This window comes from Alosa alosa, chromosome 15 (genome assembly GCF_017589495.1).
Source record: "Alosa alosa isolate M-15738 ecotype Scorff River chromosome 15, AALO_Geno_1.1, whole genome shotgun sequence".
NCBI classification, from domain to species: Eukaryota; Metazoa; Chordata; class Actinopteri; order Clupeiformes; family Clupeidae; genus Alosa; species Alosa alosa.
Window position 1 is genome coordinate 27,900,176 of NC_063203.1, and position 22,515 is coordinate 27,922,690.

A 22,515-nucleotide genomic window follows, 5' to 3' on the forward strand; every position below is an offset into this window, starting at 1 on the left:
CCATACCATGTTCATGTTAGTCAAAATGCACTATACTGGTTCCATGCTGAATAGTCCTACCCCATAGAACGAACTGAACTAGTTGTCATAACTAGTTGTCCTAGTCTGTCTAACATATGTGACCTGACAGACAGGAACGTCAGAATGTAGACATACAGTAATGTAGGCCTAGGGGTGTTTTACTGTATATTGGCCATTTTTTATTTGCACAGTGCTGTAAAAACCTTTGTTTTCTTTATACTGTCACAATGTCTGTTATCAGAAAAAAACTTCACATTGACAACAAGACAAATTAGTTTGACTATCGACATGAACAATGGCAACATGACTTGTCATTTTGACTGCACTGACCGTTTGAAATTCAAATTGAAATGTATTTGTCACATACAATTATAGAGTATAGTGAAATGCTTTGCTCAGTGTCTCCATGACTGTGCAATGTGTAAATAAATAAGGAAATAAACAGAAAAAGAAGAGAAGAAGAAGAAATGTCTAAAGTGCGTGCCTGAGGTGTTCCCAACATGCTGCTCCTGCTAGAGTCCTCATTCAGTATCCGGATAGCTTGGGGATAAAAACTTTTTCGCATTTTCTCTGTTTTGGCCCTCAGGCAGCGATAACGTTTCCCAGAGGGCAGAGAAGAGGCAGTTGTTGGGGTGACTGGGATCTCTGGTGATTTTCTTCACTCTGGACTTTACTCTCCTGATGTACTGGTATATTTCCTCTCATTGGTATAACTATTTAGCCTGGCGGGCCATCCTATATCATTGAAATGTATAGTCTGGAATCGACCCATTCACCTCGCTTAATCCAAAGGGCGGGCAGAGAATTGTCTTTCAAACTGCCTAGGCATGCAATAGGCCAGCGCTACGACCAATCAGAACAAAGCGGAGCAAGTTGATATATCAAACTTTTACCGTATCCGGTCGGCAGTGTTGTAATAATGTAACGGAGTACAAATACTTCGTTACTGTACTTAAGTAGAAATTTCAAGTATCTGTACTTTACTTCGCTATTTAAATGTATGTCAACTTTCACTTTTACTCCACGACATTTCCTAGATAAAATGTATACTTTTACTGTATACTTTTACTCTGTTATATTTCTACTAAGCATCTTTGTTACTCGTTACTAAAACATAAAATTAGAAGAAATGTGTGCGACTGCAATAAGGGAGGTTTGGCGAATCACTGCTCCTAGATTGCACTACGCACGCTGCGCGCTCTATTTCAGCGCTTGTTTGTTGCTAGAGGAGGAGGACGCACAACTGAAACCGCCATGGAAGCACGAGCACCTACTGGAGGACCTCCCGTTATCATAGACCACCACCCCAACGATAGTGGTGAACTCGGTGAACAGTAGCGGTGAAGATAACGTCATACACCCGTGGCCGTATTTGCAAGAAATGTTTCTGTACATTGGCAGCTTTCTGTGAAGCTAAACACTCCGCTACTTGCCTCAGCGGCCTGTTAAAGGCTATTTAGCATCGCAGGACTTGTCTTCAGTCCAAGAAGAGTAAGACTGAATCAGGCCCGGGGTGGGGAATCGGGAGAATTCCCGGGGGGGCCGCTTCACTTTTGGGCCGGTCGAGGAAAAAAAAATATTGACATTTGTCACGTTAGTCTATCTTTTCTTAAAGTAGGACACGTTCCGCATTCTGTGCATGGCACAAATGCAATGTCTCTACATGTGTTGTAGCCTACGTGAGGGAGTTCTCCCCTCCCAAAAAGAGTGGGTTGGGTCCATATAGCCCGTCTTTTCCAAAACGTTTTCTCAGATATGGATAGCCGAGCCGGCCCTACAGTAGACACAAGCGTCAGGAAGGATGGATGGTAGAAAGAGGCCAGGAGAGACTGAGCAGCAGATCAACCAGTCGACCACTGAAAATGATGAGCCCGAAATTAGTGATGAGGCCATGATTACAGGGACAAGTAGAGAGGATAAATTAAAGTTATTTAATGTAAGAAAGAGCAATTACCCTACATGATAAACCTATGCCTTGCTTTCTCAGAAGAGGGTGTAGTAAAGAAGTAGGCTAAATCACCAAACAACAATAGCCTACCCATGCAAAAAAACATGTAGCCTAAACATTAGTTCAATATGCCTCTTTGTGGAAGCGTGGGATAGGCTACATTTTAAAGGCTTTCTTTCTTTCTTTCTTTCTTTCTTTCTGTTTTTGTTAACTTGTGGAATAGTGGAATATTTTTTGTTAACTTCTCAGTTAAAGTGAATTATTATGACCGCCAAGCCTTGGGCGGGTGGTCATATAGGTTTTTCAGATTTTTTTTTTTTTTCTTTTTCGCATGCCCAAATTTCCGTCAAGGATTCCCGGGACACTGAAAGACCGGGTACACAAAACTTGGTGGGCATGTAACCCCACATGGATAGCATGGAACCATCATTTTTCATTTTGATCTGTAGCCCCCCGCTGGACTGGACCCCCGAAAGGAGGGTAGGGCAGACACAGTTTTCTGTGAATATCTCGAAAACCGTGGGGTTTAGGAGGACCATTTTTTTGTATGTTGATCTCAAGGGGCCATGTCAACCCATTCCATAACCACTCATTTCATGTATAAGCCACCTAGTTAAACACAAAAAAGTACAAATGAGGTGTTGTAATTGAAGGTATCTGTGACCTAACATAGTCAAAACTGCACGAAATTGGAAGTGTAGGATCATTATGACACCCTCTGTATGCACGCCAAGTTTTGTGGAATTCCGTTCATGGGGGCCACACAATAAATTAATTTATGTTACTATACACCAACTGGCCTGTAGGTGGCGGAGACAGTTTTCTGTGAATATCTCGAGAACCGTGGGGCCTAGGAGGTCCACCTTTTTATGTATGTTGGTCTTAGGGGGGGCATGTCAACCCATCCCATTACCACTTATTTCATGTATAGCCACCTAGTTAAAAATTAAAAGCAATTTCATCACAATATCTCTGGCTGACAAGGTCAAAACTGCACGAAATTAAAAGTGTAGGATCATTATGACACCCTCCGAAAGCATGCCAAGTTTTGTGTACTTTCGTTCATGGGGGCCTTACAATAAAATAATTTATGTGTACATTTAGTGGCGATACACCAACAAGGATTCGGGACACTGAAAGACCGGGGTACACAAAACTTGGTGGGCATGTACCCCCACATGGATAGCATGGAACCATCATTTTTTCATTTTGATCTGTAGCCCCCCAGCTGGACTGGACCCCCCTGAAAGGAGGGTAGGGCAGACACATTTCTCTGTGAATATCTTGAGAACTGTAGGGCCTAGGATGACCATTTTTTCCTCGTTATGTTTGCCTCCAGGGGTCATGTTAACCCATTTCATGTGCACAAATGTGCAAACAAACAGACACACACACACACACACACATACATTCACAATAATCATGCATTATGACACATACTCACACAGTAGACATATGTGCGGCTTGCATGCACAGGCACAAACACACATAGGCACACACACACACACACACACACACTCTCACACACACACACCCACACACATAACATAACACAAACAATCAAGAATTTCTCAGAATTATGAACAGGCAAGATGGAGGTGGGGTTGTATAAAATGAATTTTACATGTGAAATCTATGAACTAATCATGTTTTGGTACTTGTTGTCTAGCAGATACCAGTGAGAATTGAGTGTGGATAATGCAATTTAGTGAGACAGTTAGAATCATATAGGCCTTTCAGCGTGATTTCTTTTTGTGGAAAAAATGTGCTGGACTGGGCGGCGGTCATATTTTGTACCGCTCTGCGGTACATCTAGTTATATAACCTTTACACATTTGTTGAACCATGGTACTAATAAAAACTACAGGATAGTAAGAGCTGAAATGTTGCTTCATTTATCCAATTTCCACCACTATGGAAAACGTGGGCCGGTCTTGGGCCTGAAACTCCCGGCACTGAATTCTGGCAACTTTGAAAACCATTTTCTTTTTGAAGATGAACAGACACCTTTTCAGTTTCAACTAATGACTGGCATATTAGTAGCTGCTGGACATAGTGTGGCCTGTGTGTGAGAGTGAGATGGTGACCTGGGGAGCAAGCCCTAGAAATGCTTATACCACATGACCAAAATGTTCTCCCTACCAGCAGGTCATTTTTTTTTTTAAAGAAATAAGTTATTTATTTTTCATTTTTACCTTAAGTTCATACAAAAGTGAAATTTTGTTTTGATTTTTTTCTTTGAAAGAAGATATGGGAACCCTGAATATGCTTTATGCTTTACTATAAGAAAGCCAAAATAAAGTTCACAATAAAAGTTCAAAATAAAAATTGCTTTTTACTTTTACTTCAAATACTTAAGTACATTAAATATCAGAAAAATACTTTTGATACTTAAGTACAGTATATATCAGATACTTTAAGACTTTTACTTAAGTAATATTCTAAAAGGTAACTTTCACTTCTACCAAAGTCTTTTTCTAGTACGATACTTGTACTTTTACTCAAGTATTGCTTTCTAGTACTTTATACAACACTGCCGGTCGGCAAAACGGCAAATACATCCTTCTTCGAAAGGAATGACTTAAGTGCATTGTGTTGCTCAACTTTCAAAGAAAAGCACTCCTCCAAAGTTGAAGCCAACGCTGATTCAAACAACCGCTCTTCATTCGCCATAGCCACCTTCCTTGTTGTTCACCGTTGCAGGACTGTCGTCATCCTGTTAAGCCCGCCTTAAGACTCTCTAACAAAATAGAGCGCTGAGATAGGATGACGTCCACGGCATCAGCCAATATAAATCCTTATGGTTATCCTTATCCTTACTAGACGTACAGGCTGAGCAAATTAATTTGCCGCCGCTAGGGTGCGTCTAGATTTCTAAGCTAATAACTATTTGCTTTTGAGGCATAAACTAAGCATTTTCAGCAAGATACACGCTTTTGTAGCTTATCCACTATGCGGTGCAGTTTGCAGCGATTGTTTTGAGAAATGCACAAACTGTTGTGCGAATGATTATTATCATTCGAGAAATGCACTAAAGCGACTGAGAAAACTGTGATACTGCAATCGTTCAGCCTTCCCACTGCCCATTGAACCAGCACTAAAGCCACCTGTTGCAAACTGGCAGGAATTGATGTTTTGTGTGGGGGTCCATCCCTGTGTTCTTTTCCCATTTATTTTCCCAAGCCACGACTGTGTACGGAAATAATAATAATAAAAAATGTTGCCTTTGAATCACCAACCTCTCCTTTAAAGGAGAATTCTGGCAATTGGAAATACAACACACATCTTTCTTTTAACAGAGGTTTTAAATACAGTTGTTTACTCACCTTCAAAGAAAATTCAAAAACACATTGTTTAATACCGATGCCATCTGCGGACTGTTAAGACCGCTTGGCTCCAGGCAGACTCAACATAGGGGAGACCACACTTTAGCGTAACGTTTTAAATTATATTTATTAACATAAAAATAGAGAATGTCAGTTTAGGTACAAAAGTAAAAGTATTGTGCAATGTGTGTCTAGGGATAGATGAATAAACTAAACATAATGCGACAGAGACGCAGAAGGAGGCGAGATCTCCAGAAGGGCAGTAAGTCATGTCAGCTCCTAACGAGCTCTCCCGTCGGAGCAGGCCAGGGGAAATGAGTGAGAGAGCGACATCATGCCAGAGCCGGCCCTCTTATGGCCACGGCAATTAACTCCAGGAGGCGTCACCCCTGTACTCAGCAGCCTGTAGGAGACAGACAAAATAGCAGTAGCACAATAGGGGTGGAGAAACCACACAAAGGGTGCATTCAGGGCACTTCGGAATGACAAGGACCGCCCCCATGGCTACTTTGTTTTTCCAACAGCAAGTGTTCATGTGCTTTGCCGTCGGAATGTGTGACAAACACGGATGCCACAACAAAGGTTAAAACATACACTCACTAATCCTAAACAAACAACTGTATTTGCTGAAAATATAGTGTAAGATGCTCGTGAAAGAAAGATATGCAGCTTTCAAGTGACAAAAGCGGCAAATTCCCAAGTTCACATTAAAACTGTTGGACATGAAAGGCCACATGGACTACAAGCGAACTACAGCGTGGCGACAAAAGTGATGACGAGCCCCTAACTGGGCAACTCTCTTAGCAAAATCTAGCCCCAGTTTCCGACCTCTGACTCACACATTACGTGACGTGAATGACGCGGAATGATGATGTTTTCACTCGGAGAAAGGTTTTTCCGAAGCCCATGAATGCTAGGAGAGACCCACCGGGTCGTAACAGGACCCATTAGTTGTGTACAAAAGCCATGCCAACCGTCCTGTCATCATATAAAGCCCGCCCCCTGGCGGATAAGTAGTTGTGATTAGTTCCTGGGATTTCGGTGAGTTTGGAAATCGGCTTGAATGGGAGAGGGTCATTCGATAGATCTCACAGATGTATAGGTTGTAAAGGTGGCACGTAAAGGTGGGGTGTAACTAATGGGGGCTCATCCGGGATAAAACCATTTATGAGGTGAGGTAATGTCTATGCAAGTTTGTGTAGCTGTGATAGACTGTAGTGGGCAGTAACTTGTATTGTGTGATCTTGAGGTAACTGAACTCCACATTTGTTGGGTCACTAGTTGGTTGCAGCTTAGGTGTAAGTTTGTAACATTTTTGGTGTAGGGGTTGACTACACTGTGGCCCATTTGTGTCGTGCTGTTGCAGTCCACTTTTGGTTAGGTCACTTGTGTGTTGCTGTTTTTGTGTGTCTAGTCACAGCTAATTTGTTTTTTCGTGACCTTTTGTGATAACCTTGATACACCTTTAGTTGCAGCCTATGTAAAACTATTTATTCATTGTTTTAAGGGTGGGGGTGTTACGGCTGTATGTGTTCCCTATGATGTCTGTTTGTTCCAGTGCTGTTTGTCCCTGTTCTCTCCCCTCCTCTCTACCTCTGCTTAGGTGCTTGTAATGACCTTGATTGGCAGCACCTGGCTTGGTGATTGATTGGGAGTTAAAGGCTCCAGGATCCAGTTCCTGAGGAGAGGCTTTTGGTGTGGGGACTGCTGGCTGTCTTGCTGGCTCTCAGCCTGGGATTTTGTCTTGTCTTTTGATTTGGACTTTGTGTCATGTCTATGTAGTATTTTGTTATGGTTTATCTCGATGTAATAAATCCCACTGGTTGGGTATATTTTAAAAGGTGTTACTGTTATTTATTAGGATTTGGGGTCAGTGGTGGGTTTTTATTCACCCCTAAAGGGCCACGTAAAGGTGAGGTGTAACACAGAAAATACAAATGCGCTGGTTTTCAGGCTACCAGGAGGACTGTGCATTATGTATCATAAGCTACCAGGTTAACAGCCAATCAATGCAGTTCTGGGTTCCTCAGCCATCCTCTACTATGGACCCTTTCAAGAGAGTTCCATTATCAGCATCATAGTTGGCCCCACAAGACTTCCTTTTTAACATTCCATATGTTATCTTAATGCAGAGGAAGTAGATTGGGGCCCAAATAGAACGTTCAAGCTTTGTTTTTATTGTTGAAAGGGTCACAATAAAATGAGAACAGGCTTCATGATATATTTTCTTTTTATACAACAATTGGGTTCTATGGAACTATTTATTTGTTTCTGATTGGCCGAGAGACGTTCCATGAGTTGGAATATCCCTGGACATTTCAACTCAGACTTTGCACAGCTAATAATAAATCACTCCGCGATACAATGCGAAGATTTGACACAATGTTCTCATCCCAGCCCTCCACTATTTTAAGCAATGGGTTACTCCCTAGCAAACCATAACGAAACAGTGCTTCACCACATCTGTGGATTAAGCTACACAGTCAACTCAATGTAAGTAAGATAAACGAGGATGCTAATTGTTCTCAGCATTGCCAGCATTGTGTAGGGCCTATAATATGATTGCCACTTGGAGGAGACTTGTAGATAACTAACGTTAGCATAGTTAGCTAACCACTGCTAACGTGCTAGCATCGTGTCAGAAAAACATATGGGGCTGTGCACAGTAGTGTAACATTTATTCACCATAAATTAATAAAGTTGAGTGGTTCTGCAATGTAGGCCATGTTTCCGTTTATTTGCAGTACCATGTCCCTTACATAACATGGCCCAGTGTCCTTGTAACATGCATGCAGCAAAGCTAGATATGAAATGTGATTTCAGCCCGACTTTCAACATTTCTTTCAAGAAGACACGTAAACCACAAAGACCCGTAAAGAGGGATCTGGAATGTTGGTTACCTAGCTACCAAGGCGCTGTCTATTGAAAAGGGAACTGTTTTTGATGCATTAAGAAGCGATGTCGAAATTAACATTTTTAAACAATATTGGGGTGTTTTCAGATTATTTAGTTTGTGGTAGAATTGTTGTATAAAAGCAATATAGCACTTGTGATCGTGGGATTGGTCATGGACCAACATTGGTCATGTTGTTGCCTGCGCCACTCGGCCTCGGCCTCGGCCGAACACCCGTGGGAATATCCATGACCAACCCCACTCTCACTCGTGCTATATTGCTTAAATAGCAGTGAGTGAGATATGAGGTGATCTCTGTCCCTTCATCAACCATTTCATAATGAAATTGTACAAATGATAACGTGGAAGAGTTCATGTCTTTATTGCAACATCAAACATGTTCATTTCCCCAATCCCATTCAGCACTGCCTTTCAAATAGATGAATGGACTGATTTGTGTCCACTAGAGGCATAAAGGTGAATGCTCCATAGCAATTCTTTATAGAAATCATACAAAGATAAGATAATAGTATTTGCTTTCATGTAACTGAACTGTTGATTGATCAGGTTTGAAGTGGTCTTAAACATTAAATCGGATGTTGTGTCAGTGCTCTGCTTACTGCAGTTGTTTTTCACAGAGAACGCCCAAGTGATATACTTACTTGCTTGTAAAGATATGATATTTTACATTCAGACATTACAGGTGAATGTGTATTCAGTTACGTTAGTAACGTAGTAACATGTTTTTGTCAGGATGGACTTAATATTTGAATCAGTCGATTCTATACTGTCATTTTGTGTTAATGGTTTTCTGATTTTGTAAGAAAAAACGGCATCTCCAACAATTCCTAATAGATGCTTACAAATAAAATAAAAATAATAATAATAATTAAGTGCAATTAAATTATTTCCCAATATCAACACATAAATATATAGTTGAATCATAAGGCCTTCAATGAACTTAAAAAGTATGCTAGGCTGGAGTACTGCTAACTGGAGGAAAGGATTTCCACAGATATGACCATCAATATCATTCCCTTTTCTATAGAACCTGCAGTACATTGGAGTCAAGCAGCAGAGCACAGCATTCAACAGCATTCCATTCCCTGCCCCCAGGGGGCGCTAAGCTATAATATATTTACTTTCATTCCAACCATCTCACTATTACAGTATCCCTTAAATCACTTTGTCTCTGATCAGCCACATGAGTAAGGTTAAGTTGGAATGATTCTCTTAACGCTCACGTAGAGCTCACAGTCCAGGAGCAGGGCAGAAGAGAGACACTTCCTGTGTGGTCATTTCCTTTGGCTGGCTGGAGGAGTATTGTTGTACTTTTTAGGAGTAGTGTTACACAGAGATTGAGCCCTCTCTAAAGTTGGTCTTCCCAATGAGGACATTGAGTAGCGTTGCCCGGCCCTCCCTGCTCAGACGCTGTGCCTCTTTGATGATGTCATCCAGCTGCGCCTCATTCTCTCGCCCAATCAGGTGACCAATCCCGCCGAAGCCATCGGCAACAGTGTGATAGTCTGAACGATGGGGACAAAGGAGAGAAAGAGAACAGAATCCTGAATCGTCCAGGCAAACCCACAGTAGAGTACAGCATCAGTCAGTACAGGGTCAGGAAACACAGTGATATGTCAACATGACCAACAACAGCAGCAGTAGTTTGCCTGTGATGAAATGGAACTGACCAAGCAGAAAAGGCAACTTGGGAGCAAAGAGGAGTGTACCTTACTACTAGAGTGTTTACCTGAGCTATGCTCAACAAAAATATAGATTTTAGAACATTTGTGAGCGCAATTTGAGGGAAATAAACATTTTATGTGCATAGAAGTTTTTATTTCACTTCCCTCATGAAATAACGTGTTGTGTCTGCCCCCCTGCCCATCCACTCCCCTCAGTGCCTTTCAGCACTCACCTGTGAAGGCCAGACCACAGGCCACATTACTGCCCAACATGGGCACCTGCTCTCTGGATATCTGACTCCAGCAGGCGTCATTTCCCACCACAGCGATCACAGGAGTCTGGCAGAGGTAACAAGAGTGGGTTTAAATATTAATATTAAAAAACACATTGGAATTACCTCAGTGTCTATCAGTCATACAATGTACAGTATTTCTTTAGGAAAACTTGATATACTTATCATTTCTATGCAGAAATTACTGGGGGAAAAAACAACGACAACTTCCTCCCACTATAACGTAATAAGAAAAGAATCACTTTCTGAATGCATCATCACCTCAGACAGCGTAAGTGTCTTTAAGCTTATTATTAAGTTGCCTCTATAATGAGTGTTTTTCGTGTGGTTTGTGGTTTGTGTGTGAAGGGTCTTTAAGCTGCCTCTATAATAAGTGTTTCTTGTGGTTTGTGTGTGAAGGGTCTTTAAGCTGCCTTGAGTGTTTCTTGTGGTTTGTGTGTGAAGGAAGCCCTCCACCTTATGCCTGGTGAAGGTGTCAAATTCTGCAACGCTGTAGCCAAGGGAACCGTCACCGTACACAATCCACACCTGTAAGTCAAATGTAATCAGTCAACAAGCTGAGGAAAAATTACCCATCCCATTGATTTATGTTTCAAACCACAGTTGCGGAGTTAAAAATATGTTTATCCTGTGCTTTTTAAGGTTAGTAGTCACTAGTAGTGAGTAAAGTAGTATGTTTATGTAGAGACAAACAAAACAAATCAAATCCTGATTTGCATTGCTAATCTGAAAAAGATCAATAACGCTGAAGGAGCAGATCGTCTTAAGGAAGAGCAATTATCTGACTCAATGAAGTGAAGTGAAGTGATGAAGCTAGTGAGGTGAAGTGATGAAGCTAGTGAGGTGACGTGATGAAGCTAATGAGGTGAAGTGATGAAGCTAGTGAGGTAAAGAGATGAAGCTAGTGAGGTGAAGTGATGAAGCTAGTGAGGTAAAGAGATGAAGCTAGTGAGGTGAAGAGATGAAGCTAGTGAGGTAAAGAGATGAAGCTAATGAGGTGAAGTGATGAACACATGAAGCTCCTCACCTCTGACTCAGGTCGGCACAGCTTTGCTCCCAGAGCAAATCCTCCACCCACGCCCAGCGTCCCGAAAGCTCCTAGGAAACCACAAGGGAAGCGTTCAGTGAGACATACTTAAAAAGCATCCGCACAGCACTCAGAGTATACTGAGGGCTCATTCAGCACATCATAATCCTGATTAAGTATTCATACAGCCTCCATACAGAAATTGGCTTTTGATGTTTATTCCATTTTAGACTTTAAGATTTGATTGATGTGTGATGCGAATGTTATGATTTTTTCAGTTTCTTAATAAACATTTGATCACAAAAAAGAAATGATATACAGCATCTTGTTTCACCTTCTATAACCTCTTCTGTTCCAGTGTCTGTCTTTGAATTGATCTAAGGGTTAACGCTAAACTGGGCTGCATTTACATTCTATAAATGATGTGAATTTAATAGTAATGCAAACTGATGTTTTTTCTCCGTTTCTGACTTCTCATACGGTCAGTCCCGTGCAAAAATGTCTAAAACGGACGAATCTGATCTAATTTAAAAGTAGTAAATAAATGAATTTACTCAGGGCTTAAAGTAAGGACAACTCCTGAGCATGAAGTTCTCAGAAACACTTAAATCCATTACCTATACTTATCTATTTTCAAATCTTCAGCAGCCTGGCCCACACCTGAATTCAGGCAGAGTGCCTGAGAACTTAAAGCCCCGTTTTATTACTACTATTTATCTTCCTCCCATAGTATAATAATAATAATAATAATAATATTTAAACTGACACATCCAATCAATGTTCCCCAAGTCCTGTAATAATATTATTAATACTAACAATAATAAAACATTGACTGTGTGTGTGTAGGTATTTGTAAAGCCTGGACGTGGTCTCAGGTCCTGACCCCTGACCTGGATCAAGCCAACGCAGCGGGCCACGCGGCCTCATGATGTACGCTGCGCTGCCCACAAAGTCACCGCCGTCTGCGACGATGATGCTGTCCTCGGCCATGAGCTCGTCCACGCGGTGCAACACGCCCAGAGGGTTGAGGTGCAGCTCGGTCTTCTCATCTGCCTTCGCCCTGCGTGGAGGAGGAGGGAGACATAGGGCCATACAAACTAAACTAAAAATAAAAACTCTATCGGAACTCCCCCTATTTCCACCGGTCCCGTATTTCCACCGTCTTGCGTATATGTGTCACTTAATATCCATTTCTATACAAACCAAGACAGCGGACTCCTATAGAAACGCAACCACCCACAACATGGGTGTATCTAAATTAGCTATCTACCAAAAATGACATTTTACCGTGACTCGAGGAGCTGTAAACAGTGTTGTAAGGCTGTGTGTACACAGTGGAATTTTAATTTCACGACGAGAATTCTCGGTCTAACCATCCATGTGCCGTTGAAACGGTGTAAATAGGCGACCCATCAGGCACTATAACTCCGAGCGTGGTAAACAAAATCGGATATTTCAGGCAGTAAATGCTCCCGTTAAGAACCAAACCAGATTTTGTTCAAATCTACACAACAATGGCTACTGAAAAATGTAAGGTTCATTTAGTAAATGTTATTTTGAAGTGTTAAAAAACATCGTTGTTTTAGAATTTCTGAACAAAAGTGGTGATAATTGGGGGTGTTACGATACTCTAAATACACTCTAAATTTCAATTGAATGACTCTTAAGAGAATTTTTTCCATATAAATGTCAAGCTGCTATGTGTAGCTCTTTTATGAAACAAACCAAAAAACTCTTTACAGAATGATACACACAACCTCTTTGAGGTGACAGAATGATACACACAACCTCTTTGAGGTGACAGAATGATACACACAGCCTCTTTGAGGTGAGGAAAAGTCTGTTACCTGTTTGTCTGCTCTTTGGTGATGTCTCCCTGTTTCAAGCTTTGGGGCCAGTCTTCCGGACACTTGTACCCCTTGAGCCCCTTGGAAAGACGATCTAGGAAAGACCCTGCATCTCCTGCACCAGAGAGACATACAAACCACTTACTTACTTACACTGTGCTTAGACTCGTCAGCTAGTGTATGAATGACTTGTGCGTGGTCATATATCATCAAAATAAATCGAAAAAGAAAATTATATTAACCCATAAACAATATAAGACAAATTCCTGCATTCTGTTGCTTAAAGGCAATGACCCCAAGGCAGCATGTCATGTATTCGTATTAGCTCTCCAAGCACTTCTCTCTCATTCTCTGTCCTAATTCAGCCATTTTATCTTTTGACGAATGGCAACACAAGATAAGTCAGCAGGCAACGTCAATTCTTCAATGCTCCAGTCAATGGGCATTAGAATGCGGTTTGTAGGGCTCACCCTGAATAGCCACCGTGGGCTTCCAGAACATGTCGGAGTTCTTCAGGAGCTGGCTCTTGTCTCGGTTGACGGCGATGATCTTACTGTGCCGGTTCAACACTCTGCCGTAGCTGAGGCGGAAATCACACACCGTCCCTGTAATACACGTCAGTTAAACTAATGAGTAGTAAGACATTCGTATTCCATAACAAACAGTAAAAATGGAGATGGTAGAAGTGGAAAAACGTATGACTGATTCAGAGCAGAGTGAGCAATGTCAACATGACAGTTGAACTGCATCACCATTATCATTCAAGTCAAACTGGACGTGCCCCAAACGTTTCTTGCCAGTGCGTGTTTATTGTAGTCACTATAAGCACACTTTTGTCCAAACGGACTCACTACAATATACACTACAAAAATAGTTTAAAATAGTTTCAAATAAAGTTGAAAAGCCTACATTAAGCATAATAGTAATAGTAATAATAACAACAATATCAATATTAAATATCAACAATGAACATAATGTTTTCATATTAACAATAAACATAAACATACGAACCACAACTCTGTAAGAGAATTAATTAATTAATTAGGTGCAAGTTGAACTGATGACAGCACCTTTATGGTTTCTCTGTGCCTTACCTGCTACAGTAGCATCACCAGATCAGCACCTTTATGGTTTCTCTGTGCCTTACCTGCTAGCACCACCCAATCAGCAACTTTATGGTTTCTCTGTGCCTTACTGTACCTACTAGCACCACCAGATCAGCACCTTTATGGTTTCTCTGTGCCTTACCTACTAGCACCACCAGATCAGCACATTTATGGTTTCTCTGTGCCTTACTGCTAGCACCACCAGATCAGCACCTTTATGGTTTCTCTGTGCCTTACCTACTAGCATCACCAGATCAGCACCTTTATGGTTTCTCTGTGCCTTACTGCTAGCACCACCAGATCAGCACCTTTATGGTTTCTCTGTGCCTTACCTGCTAGCACCACCAGATCAGCATCCTTCAGGGCATCACGGCGGTTCTGTCTGATATGTATGGGGCTGTCTTTTCCCAGCATGCCTCGGGACATTCCACCCAGGAAGCATGGGATACCCAAGGCCTCCAAGGCCTTCCTGAAGACAGAAAATAGCCCAAACATTCATGCATGATTAAGACAGTTATTTGACAGCTTTGCATGCTAGTGGTTTAGGCTGATTTGTTCATTAAAATGTCACACACAGTACAGCAGTGCATGTTTGTTTGTTTGTTCATTCGGTCATTCATTCGTTCATTAATTAATTCATTAATCTGACACTTTTTATCCAAAGTGACTTCCTGATACCAACAGCAGTGGCAAATCTCCCTGGAGCAACTCGGGATTACCGTAAGTGCCTTGTTCAAGGGCACAACTGTAGAGTAATTTCCTGTGTATTAGCCACATTGTGTATAAGGCGCAGGACAGTGTTTTATGCAAGTTAAAAGGTTTGGGAGTTGGTTTGTGCCATTTTGGGCAGCCTCACCTGATGTCCTCCGCGGGTGTCGGCGGGAGGGTGGCCTGGCTACCCAGAAGGATAACGGGCTTCTTGGCTCTGCTGACCAGCTCTATGCATCTTTGAACCTGTATGGTAAACCAGTCAAACCTGAGACATGCAACTACCACTGAGTGAGAGAGGGCATTCAAGCAGTCTCATTCATACATAGATAGATAGATAGATAGATAGATAGATACTTTATTGATCCCCAGGGGAAATTCAACACAACCGACTAAAATACAGCACTATTTGGTCAAATCAGTGCTTTAAGATTGAAGTCCTCCACTGACATCTGTCACCATTGACTCTCAATTTAAACAAAATAGACTAAATAAAGGGTTAGCGTTCAGCTACAAACAACTAGATGTACCGGTAACTACCATAATTGGGGTCAATTTATTAGTTACAGTTACAGACATTTGTCTCACCTCTGCCAGCTTTTAGCGGACAGAAAGTCTCACCTGGTCATCTGTGGCCTGTGGGATCTGGACAGGTAAAGGTGACACATCACGGGATTCCCAGGCACCAGCAAACAGGTTTGAGAGGTGATTCTGCAGGTACCTTAGTTAATTCAAAAAGTAAATCTAACTTTTCTTGCAGTTGTTGAAAGGAATACATTTCTGGAATGCACCTTTTACACAATATGCCCTATAACAATGTTCAGTTCTAGAAATCACACACACAAATAGGATCGAATAGAATTAGACTGCTCTCTACCTACCAGGTGACGATTTTTCCCATGAGGCCTTTAGGTGGGTTCTTCACGCCAAACTCTTTAGACACCAGGTGGTAGGGGTAGAGTGTGTCGATGGGGAATTCCACAAACACAGGGCCTAAAGAGAGCACATGAGACAGACACACACAGGGTAAACACACGCACGTACCACACACACACCCCCCGGGCACAGGGTAAACACACTCACGTACCACACACACACACACACCCCGGGCACAGGGTAAACACACTCACGTACCAAACACACACACACCCCGGGAACAGGGTAAACACACTCACGTACCACACACACCCCGGGCACAGGGTAAACACACTCACGTACCACACACACACCCCGGGCACAAACACAACAAAGAGGGAATCTATAGTCCATCACCTTTTCAAGATATTTGTATTGAGATCCATAAACTTTCAATTTTTTGCCTGAAATTGCACTGTGCCTATTTACAAGGGCATCGTTCCCACCTCTTTTGGGGCCTACCATCAAATGTTGGACCTCTGTAGAAGGCTGAGAACCTGTAGTTTTCGTAGGAAACAGTCGTAGGAAACAGTCAAAATAACTGTGTGATGTACTCACACAGAGTTCCAGAGGTTAGAATATAGTTTTTTCTTTCTGCCGGATTACAAGCATCTCTAAACTGACCACATTTTAGCCCTCTAGGTCACTTGACATCACTTAGAGCCCTAGCACCAGGTCTTGTGAAGCTGTGTGCAAAAGTAGATCAATATAGAATGAAAATATGAGTGCTTTAGACCATTATTTGCCAAGGTATGCTCATGCGTTTTGTAAAATGCCTATGGAAACTCCCCATAGGACTTTTGGTTATCCAAAATGCATACTGACAATCAAATTCTTATTGCACATGAACCCCTTTGTGTAGAAGCATAATCCTGGTCTCAAATGAAAGGTAACACTTTGAGGTTTCTTGTGGACTATTTAGATTGTATGTCAGGTGTTCTGATATAGACTGACTACACAAAATATGGAATAATTACAAAAAAAGTCTCTATTGTTGCATTTACTTTGTTGGTTCAATGAGTGTGTATAAGATAGACTATACAGCTGTACAACTAATATTGGATAATACAACATGAGGATTCAATTTCTATGGAATCAGCCAGAGGTCAGAGTAGCACCAAAAGTGGAGGAGGGGGAGGGGGGCATTTTGGATCAAATTTAATTGAGACATAATAAGATTAATCAGATAATGTAAAGCACTGTACAGATTGTACATGAAAGAAGTTGTCATTTTGGATTCCCAAGAGTCAAAGCTTTGAAATGGTGTATAACATTACTATGCTACATAGCAATATGGTGCATACAATTGATTTAGAATGTTGGGGAAGGTGGGGGAGGGGGGTAACCGTCCCGCCGGTGGGACACTGAACACTATGTGCCTTTTACTACCAGTATTTTTTTTTTTCATTCATGTGCTGATTATTATTATTTTTCACTGTGTTTACTCTGTAAAGTGGCCTTGAGTGCTTTCAAAGGCGCTAAGCAACAAATAAAATGTATTATTATTATTATTATTATTATTATTATAATAGTCTTTAGATCTCTTCACCTCCTGTTTCACATGTTATTGTGAGGATATTATAGAGTTATTACAGAACATCACAGAAGAGTTGTACACTACCATAGAGCTACTATAAAGAATCTCAGTGTTTCCTATACATTGACTTATTTGTGGCGGCCCACCACAATATCAACATTGATCACCACACAATGATTTTCCAGGTTGGACTAAATTGTGCTTAAATCGGGTTAGCATCATAACCACGCTGCGCTAATTTGTTAAAAACTGTTGCATTCAAGTTAATTCTGCAAACCTACCACCACAAATAGAATTTAATTCTGTGGGAAACACTGAATCTTATAGTATTACTGTAGTTATTTTTCCTAAGGGTTAACCCCAGAGATGCCTCCTGCTCCTTCCTGTTATGAGTGACTGTCATGAACAGGCAGTGTTGTGTGTCCAAGCTTACCAGGAGTCCCAGACTGTGCGATGGCCAATGCCTTCCTAACGATAGGCACGATCTCCCTTATGGTCCGCACCGACGCACAGAACTTACACAGAGGCTTGAACAGCGACATCTGGTCAATGTCCTGCAATGCTCCTCTGCCCTGCAAAAATAAAAGGTTCAAATTGATATCAAAATGGTAGAGAGAACACACCACTGTTTTCATTACTCCTGCAGGCTAGGGTTCATGCAAATGATGCTTCAAACACTAGAGCGTCATCATCTGGCTTGTTTTTCAATTCCCTTCTATTACAAAGTCCTCAAAGACACACATGTGCTTTAGATAAATATATTTGGTCACATATTTTGGGGAATTACCCCTTATTAACCCACATGGTTTGTCAGTGTTGGTGTTTACTGAAGTTCAAACGGGAACAGGATCATGGTATGGGTGTGGCATCATAGTATACAACATATAAGATAAACTTTGCGACAGCAAAACTACAAAGGACTGATAACAAAATTTAACAAGAACTAAGATAACAAGAACTGAAGACAAACAAGAACATTTACTTGGCAGTGCAGGCTTTCAGTTTTATCAATAGCCCCTCAAAGTCAACATAATACCCAGATATTTCAATGCTGCTATAAGCCATCCAGTGTCGGTTTTTTACTCAATGGTGCTCTCTAGTGTCCATTGTAGAGCTTTGCATTACTATTCTGACTACAGAAGACAAGGCAAATCTTCTGAACGTCCATTATGTTTGTTGGAGCCCAATGAATAGTCATCTTATCAAAATAGTTTGTGTTTTCATTCCAATTCAACTTTGTTATAGGTTTTCTTAGATTGACCCCACCCCCATTGTTGTTAAGAATACTCTTTCATATATGACCATCTACAAGATTTCTTAATTATATCAGCGTTTACAATTACTGGTAGTATTGTCTCAAGTAACTTTACAGAACAACTGATACTGTCTGAAGGCCCTTTGCAGAACAAAATGTCTGAATCCCCTGGAACGAGCACACAAGGGATTGTGGGAAAGAGAGACTGACCTGCAGCATGGTGCCTGCAGCACCCCCGATCAGCAGCAGTGGCGATTCAGCCATCTGAGCGTTCTTCACTGCAGTCACCGTATTGGTGAGGCCAGGGCCCGCTGTCACCGCGGCAACCCCTACAGTACCTGTGGACAAAAGGTGCAGGAGTTGGACAAAAGGTGCAATGTCTTTATTATAGACCCTTTCAAGAGAGTTCCATTATCAGCATCATAGTTGGCCCCACAAGACTTCCGTTTTAACATTCCATATGTTATCTTAACGCAGAGGAAGTAGATTGGGGCCCAAATAGAACGTTTGTTTGAAGAAGAACGTTGTAGAAGAATTGTTTTTGTTTTTATTGTTGAAAGGGTCCATAGTTTCATTTAAGACAAGAGTTTTAGATTTACAATACATTTATTTTACTTCTTATTCTTATTCTTCTACCCAAGAGAATGAAACATGGATCCAGGATTCTTTTACAAACTGCTCTGAAGTCATTAGCTTCAACTTGATGAGCCATTAGGGTACATGGTAGAGTGTTGTAGAGTTTAGAGCTTTGCGGAGAACTTAAAACATTACTATTTAGTGAATATGAATATAGACACCTGCTCTGTAATTTCACTTTGATAAACCAAAGTGTGTGATCCAAAATGTGTCGGTTAGAAAAAGAGGAACACCACTCTGACCGTCCCTCGTAGCAGCAGTAGTAGCCTTTAAAATGCATAATGTTACTTTGATGGTGAACAGGGTGGTTAAAATCCCTCCACAGGTGGCCCACACTGAGGCACTGATCGCATGATGCGCATACCTGACAAGCGCGCCACGGCATCAGCAGCGAACACCGCCGTGGCCTCGTGTCTGGTGTCTACGATCCTGATGCCCAGCTTCTCGCACGCCACCAGGATGGGGGATATGTGGCCCCCGACGAGGGTGAAGACAAACTTGACCCCGTGGGCACGCAGCACCTCGGCCACACTCTCACCGCCATGCCGAGGGCTCTTGGTCTCTGTCTGAGGGAGGAGCCAGGAGAGGAGGATACAGATGTATAAGTATAGTATAAGTATATTATAAGTATAGTATAAGTATAGGTATACTCTTTTGATCCTGTGAGGGAAATTTAGTCTCTGCATTTATCCCAATCTGTGAATTAGTGAAACACACTCAGCACACAGTGAACACACAGTGAGGTGAAGCATACACTAACTTAATCCTAGGCCTACAGTATGCTTTGATGGCATAAAATGACTTAGATTAACCTGTAAATTGTTGCAAAAAGGTTCAGACCTGGAAGAGAGATCAGTAGGTGTGACTGGGCTCCATACATTCTTTAAACTAGCAACACATGTGTAGCAATTGTATTTCGAGGTGAGCGTAGGCAGTGTGTGAAATGTGGAGCTAAATCAGTTGCTTGTCCAGTTGATCTGCATTCAGTGCATTGGCCATGTGCTACTAGCTAGTGTATTGCACAATGCATCTGAGACCGTTCAAAGTTTACTACCTAAGTCCATGTGTCCTTTGGGGTTAAGTCTGATCCATCTCCTACAGATGCAGACATAAGGGAGTGTTTGCTAACAGTCCTTTCTGCTCTTCCACACAGCTTACAGTACATATCTTTACATTTCATTTAGAATCATGGCTGCTGTGCTGTAGCCCAAACTAAAACAAAAGCGACAGGTTGTCAATTGGCCTGGCCTGTAAAATTAGCCTACAGACATTTTCATGTCGTAATCGTAACGATAGCTGTCCCATAAGTCAACATTTCAGTGACAGATCAATTGTTGCATGCATTCATGTCTGCAGGGTGTGAGTGACGTTATTCAAACAGGTTACTCTGAGGTATGAACTGTAGCCTACATAAAGGCACCTACCTTGTGGAAGAGTTGATACAACAGACCAAGTTTATAAGCAGCAAGTACAAGTCCCCCCAAAACAATACCAAGAGAGCATCCTAAAACGGTACCAATGTCAATATCCATATCTCCAAAAAACAGCTTGATCTAAAACCTTGGAGCTGCAAGAGGGGATAGCATTTACGTGCAATTTAATCTTAGTTAGGTAGCTAGCTAACGTTAAATAATTTATAGCACGACACAAACCCAACAACAACACTAAGGCACGCGAACGCACGCAAACTGTCAAGTTCCTTTCAGGTAGTCCTACATGTATTTAAATACTATATCTACGTAGGCTACTATTCTACATAAGCAGTCGCATAATATTATTGTCTAAAAGAACGCCAAAGTAGCAACAATGACACGTCGCCTCACAAAAGAAAGCGATATGTCAACTTGAGATTCGCCGGTGTCTTCACTCTATCTAGCTAGCTAGCTAGCTCTCTGCTATCTGAAGATCCACTATGTCCGTAACACACCGAGATTTGCGATTGATACGCAGATTTTGTAAGCGTATACTGTGTTGTGAATAGTACTTGAATGGAAGGAGCATCATGACATACAAGTCAATTGTCCAATCCAGACGCTAGGGTAGTTATGGGGGCGTGTCATCTTTTCGCTTCCTGGTTCCTGGGTCGGGGAAGGTTCCAGCTGAAGTGTTGATGCTGTAGTAGACTGTGAAGAAGTTAGTGTTTAAGAGTGTGTCCATGAGAGGACCAGGCGGGGGTGACACATGCTACGTCACCGATTTTGATGAAACTTGGACAGTTTGAAGGGTCCACCTAAAAACTCAAAAAGCCAAAATAGTACAAAATTTGAAACAACCCAGGGGGAGTTAGGACCGCCTCCTTGTTTTAGGGCAAAAAAACTCAAAAAAAGGCCCAAAATTCCATAAAATGTTGACATCCCTCCTGCTGTCAGATTTAAACACAGCAAAGTAACAATCCATGCCATCAAAGGTCCATCCAAGGTTAGTTTAAAACTGGATTTACAAGGCGTAAGGTGTGACGGGTGTCAGTCCAGGACTGCACATGTCCACTATGTCACATGCTTTTTGGCGAATACCCAAAAAATAGCAATATTCAGACCTGAATATCTCCGATGAGCAACCACCTTTTTTCGTAATTCTTTCTGCACATGAAAGGGCCATCTGTGGACTTCATAAATCAAAAGAAAAATGCTCGGCCTTTTTTATTATTTTTTTTGTGGTAACCGCCTGAATAGTGTGATCCAGCCAATGATTTCAAATACATATCTACTTCAATGATTGGTTGAAAATAATGTTTAGGTCATTTATGGTGGACAAATGGAGATATATTATCATCAATCATGTCTGCTGATCAAATCCAAGCTACATTTAATGTCCTGAGTGTAATATATTCCTTAAGGTAGCTCAAAATGATATCATCGGGTGACATACACCAGTATACCCGTAGGTCTAATTTTTGCAAATGTGATATCTTCAACATATCTCTGGGCTAGAAACAGTCACTTGGACTCAAATAATAACTTGTAAGATTTTGATAGTCAAAGGTCAAAGGTCAAGGTCACTGTGACCTTATGTACATCCCATTGTGGTGAATAAACCTCTAAAAATCCCTGACATAGGGCCTAATTGCAAATGTGATTCAAACATTCACACTGGCCCTTTCTGAAACCAATCCCTACCAACTCCCCTAAGTTACGGTGTGCATGTATCAGGTGGGAATCACCCTTACAGCTAAATCGAGTTCTCCATGTAAATGGGAAAATGTTGGCGTTCTTTTATCACTTTGGGTGCTATAGGCTAGTTGGAACTGCTCACCTCAATGAACTATGATAAGCTATGCTAACAGTGGGTGCTTCAGACTGAGGTACTGCACACACACAG

At 41.5% G+C, this 22,515-nt stretch overlaps 1 protein-coding gene and 1 long non-coding RNA gene across 3 annotated transcripts; one reads left to right on the plus strand and one right to left on the minus strand.

Moving 5' to 3' along the window:
- Nucleotides 1-8,546: 8,546 nt before the first annotated feature.
- On the minus strand, nt 8,547-21,097 carry ilvbl (ilvB (bacterial acetolactate synthase)-like). Of its 2 annotated transcripts, XM_048265443.1 has the most exons (15): nt 20,622-21,093; nt 19,562-19,763; nt 18,772-18,899; nt 17,740-17,878; nt 15,736-15,847; nt 15,476-15,575; nt 15,003-15,100; nt 14,479-14,615; nt 13,511-13,645; nt 13,041-13,155; nt 12,084-12,253; nt 11,194-11,264; nt 10,623-10,694; nt 10,107-10,212; nt 8,547-9,714 (listed from the first exon to the last, which is right to left on the minus strand). In XM_048265443.1, exons 1-15 carry the CDS (start codon nt 20,727-20,729, stop codon nt 9,536-9,538), a joined length of 1,872 nt encoding a protein of 623 aa, XP_048121400.1. In that variant the 5' UTR covers nt 20,730-21,093; the 3' UTR covers nt 8,547-9,535. The 2 variants fall into 2 exon arrangements, with proteins under 2 accessions (XP_048121400.1, XP_048121401.1); XM_048265444.1 differs by lacking the exons at nt 8,547-9,714; nt 10,107-10,212 and adding an exon at nt 10,222-10,382 and having other exon boundaries at nt 20,622-21,097.
- On the plus strand, nt 10,135-10,699 carry LOC125308837. The gene is made up of 3 exons (XR_007195991.1): nt 10,135-10,221; nt 10,345-10,437; nt 10,611-10,699. It is a non-coding gene; the product is annotated as an uncharacterized LOC125308837 (long non-coding RNA).
- Nucleotides 21,098-22,515: the final 1,418 nt, after the last annotated feature.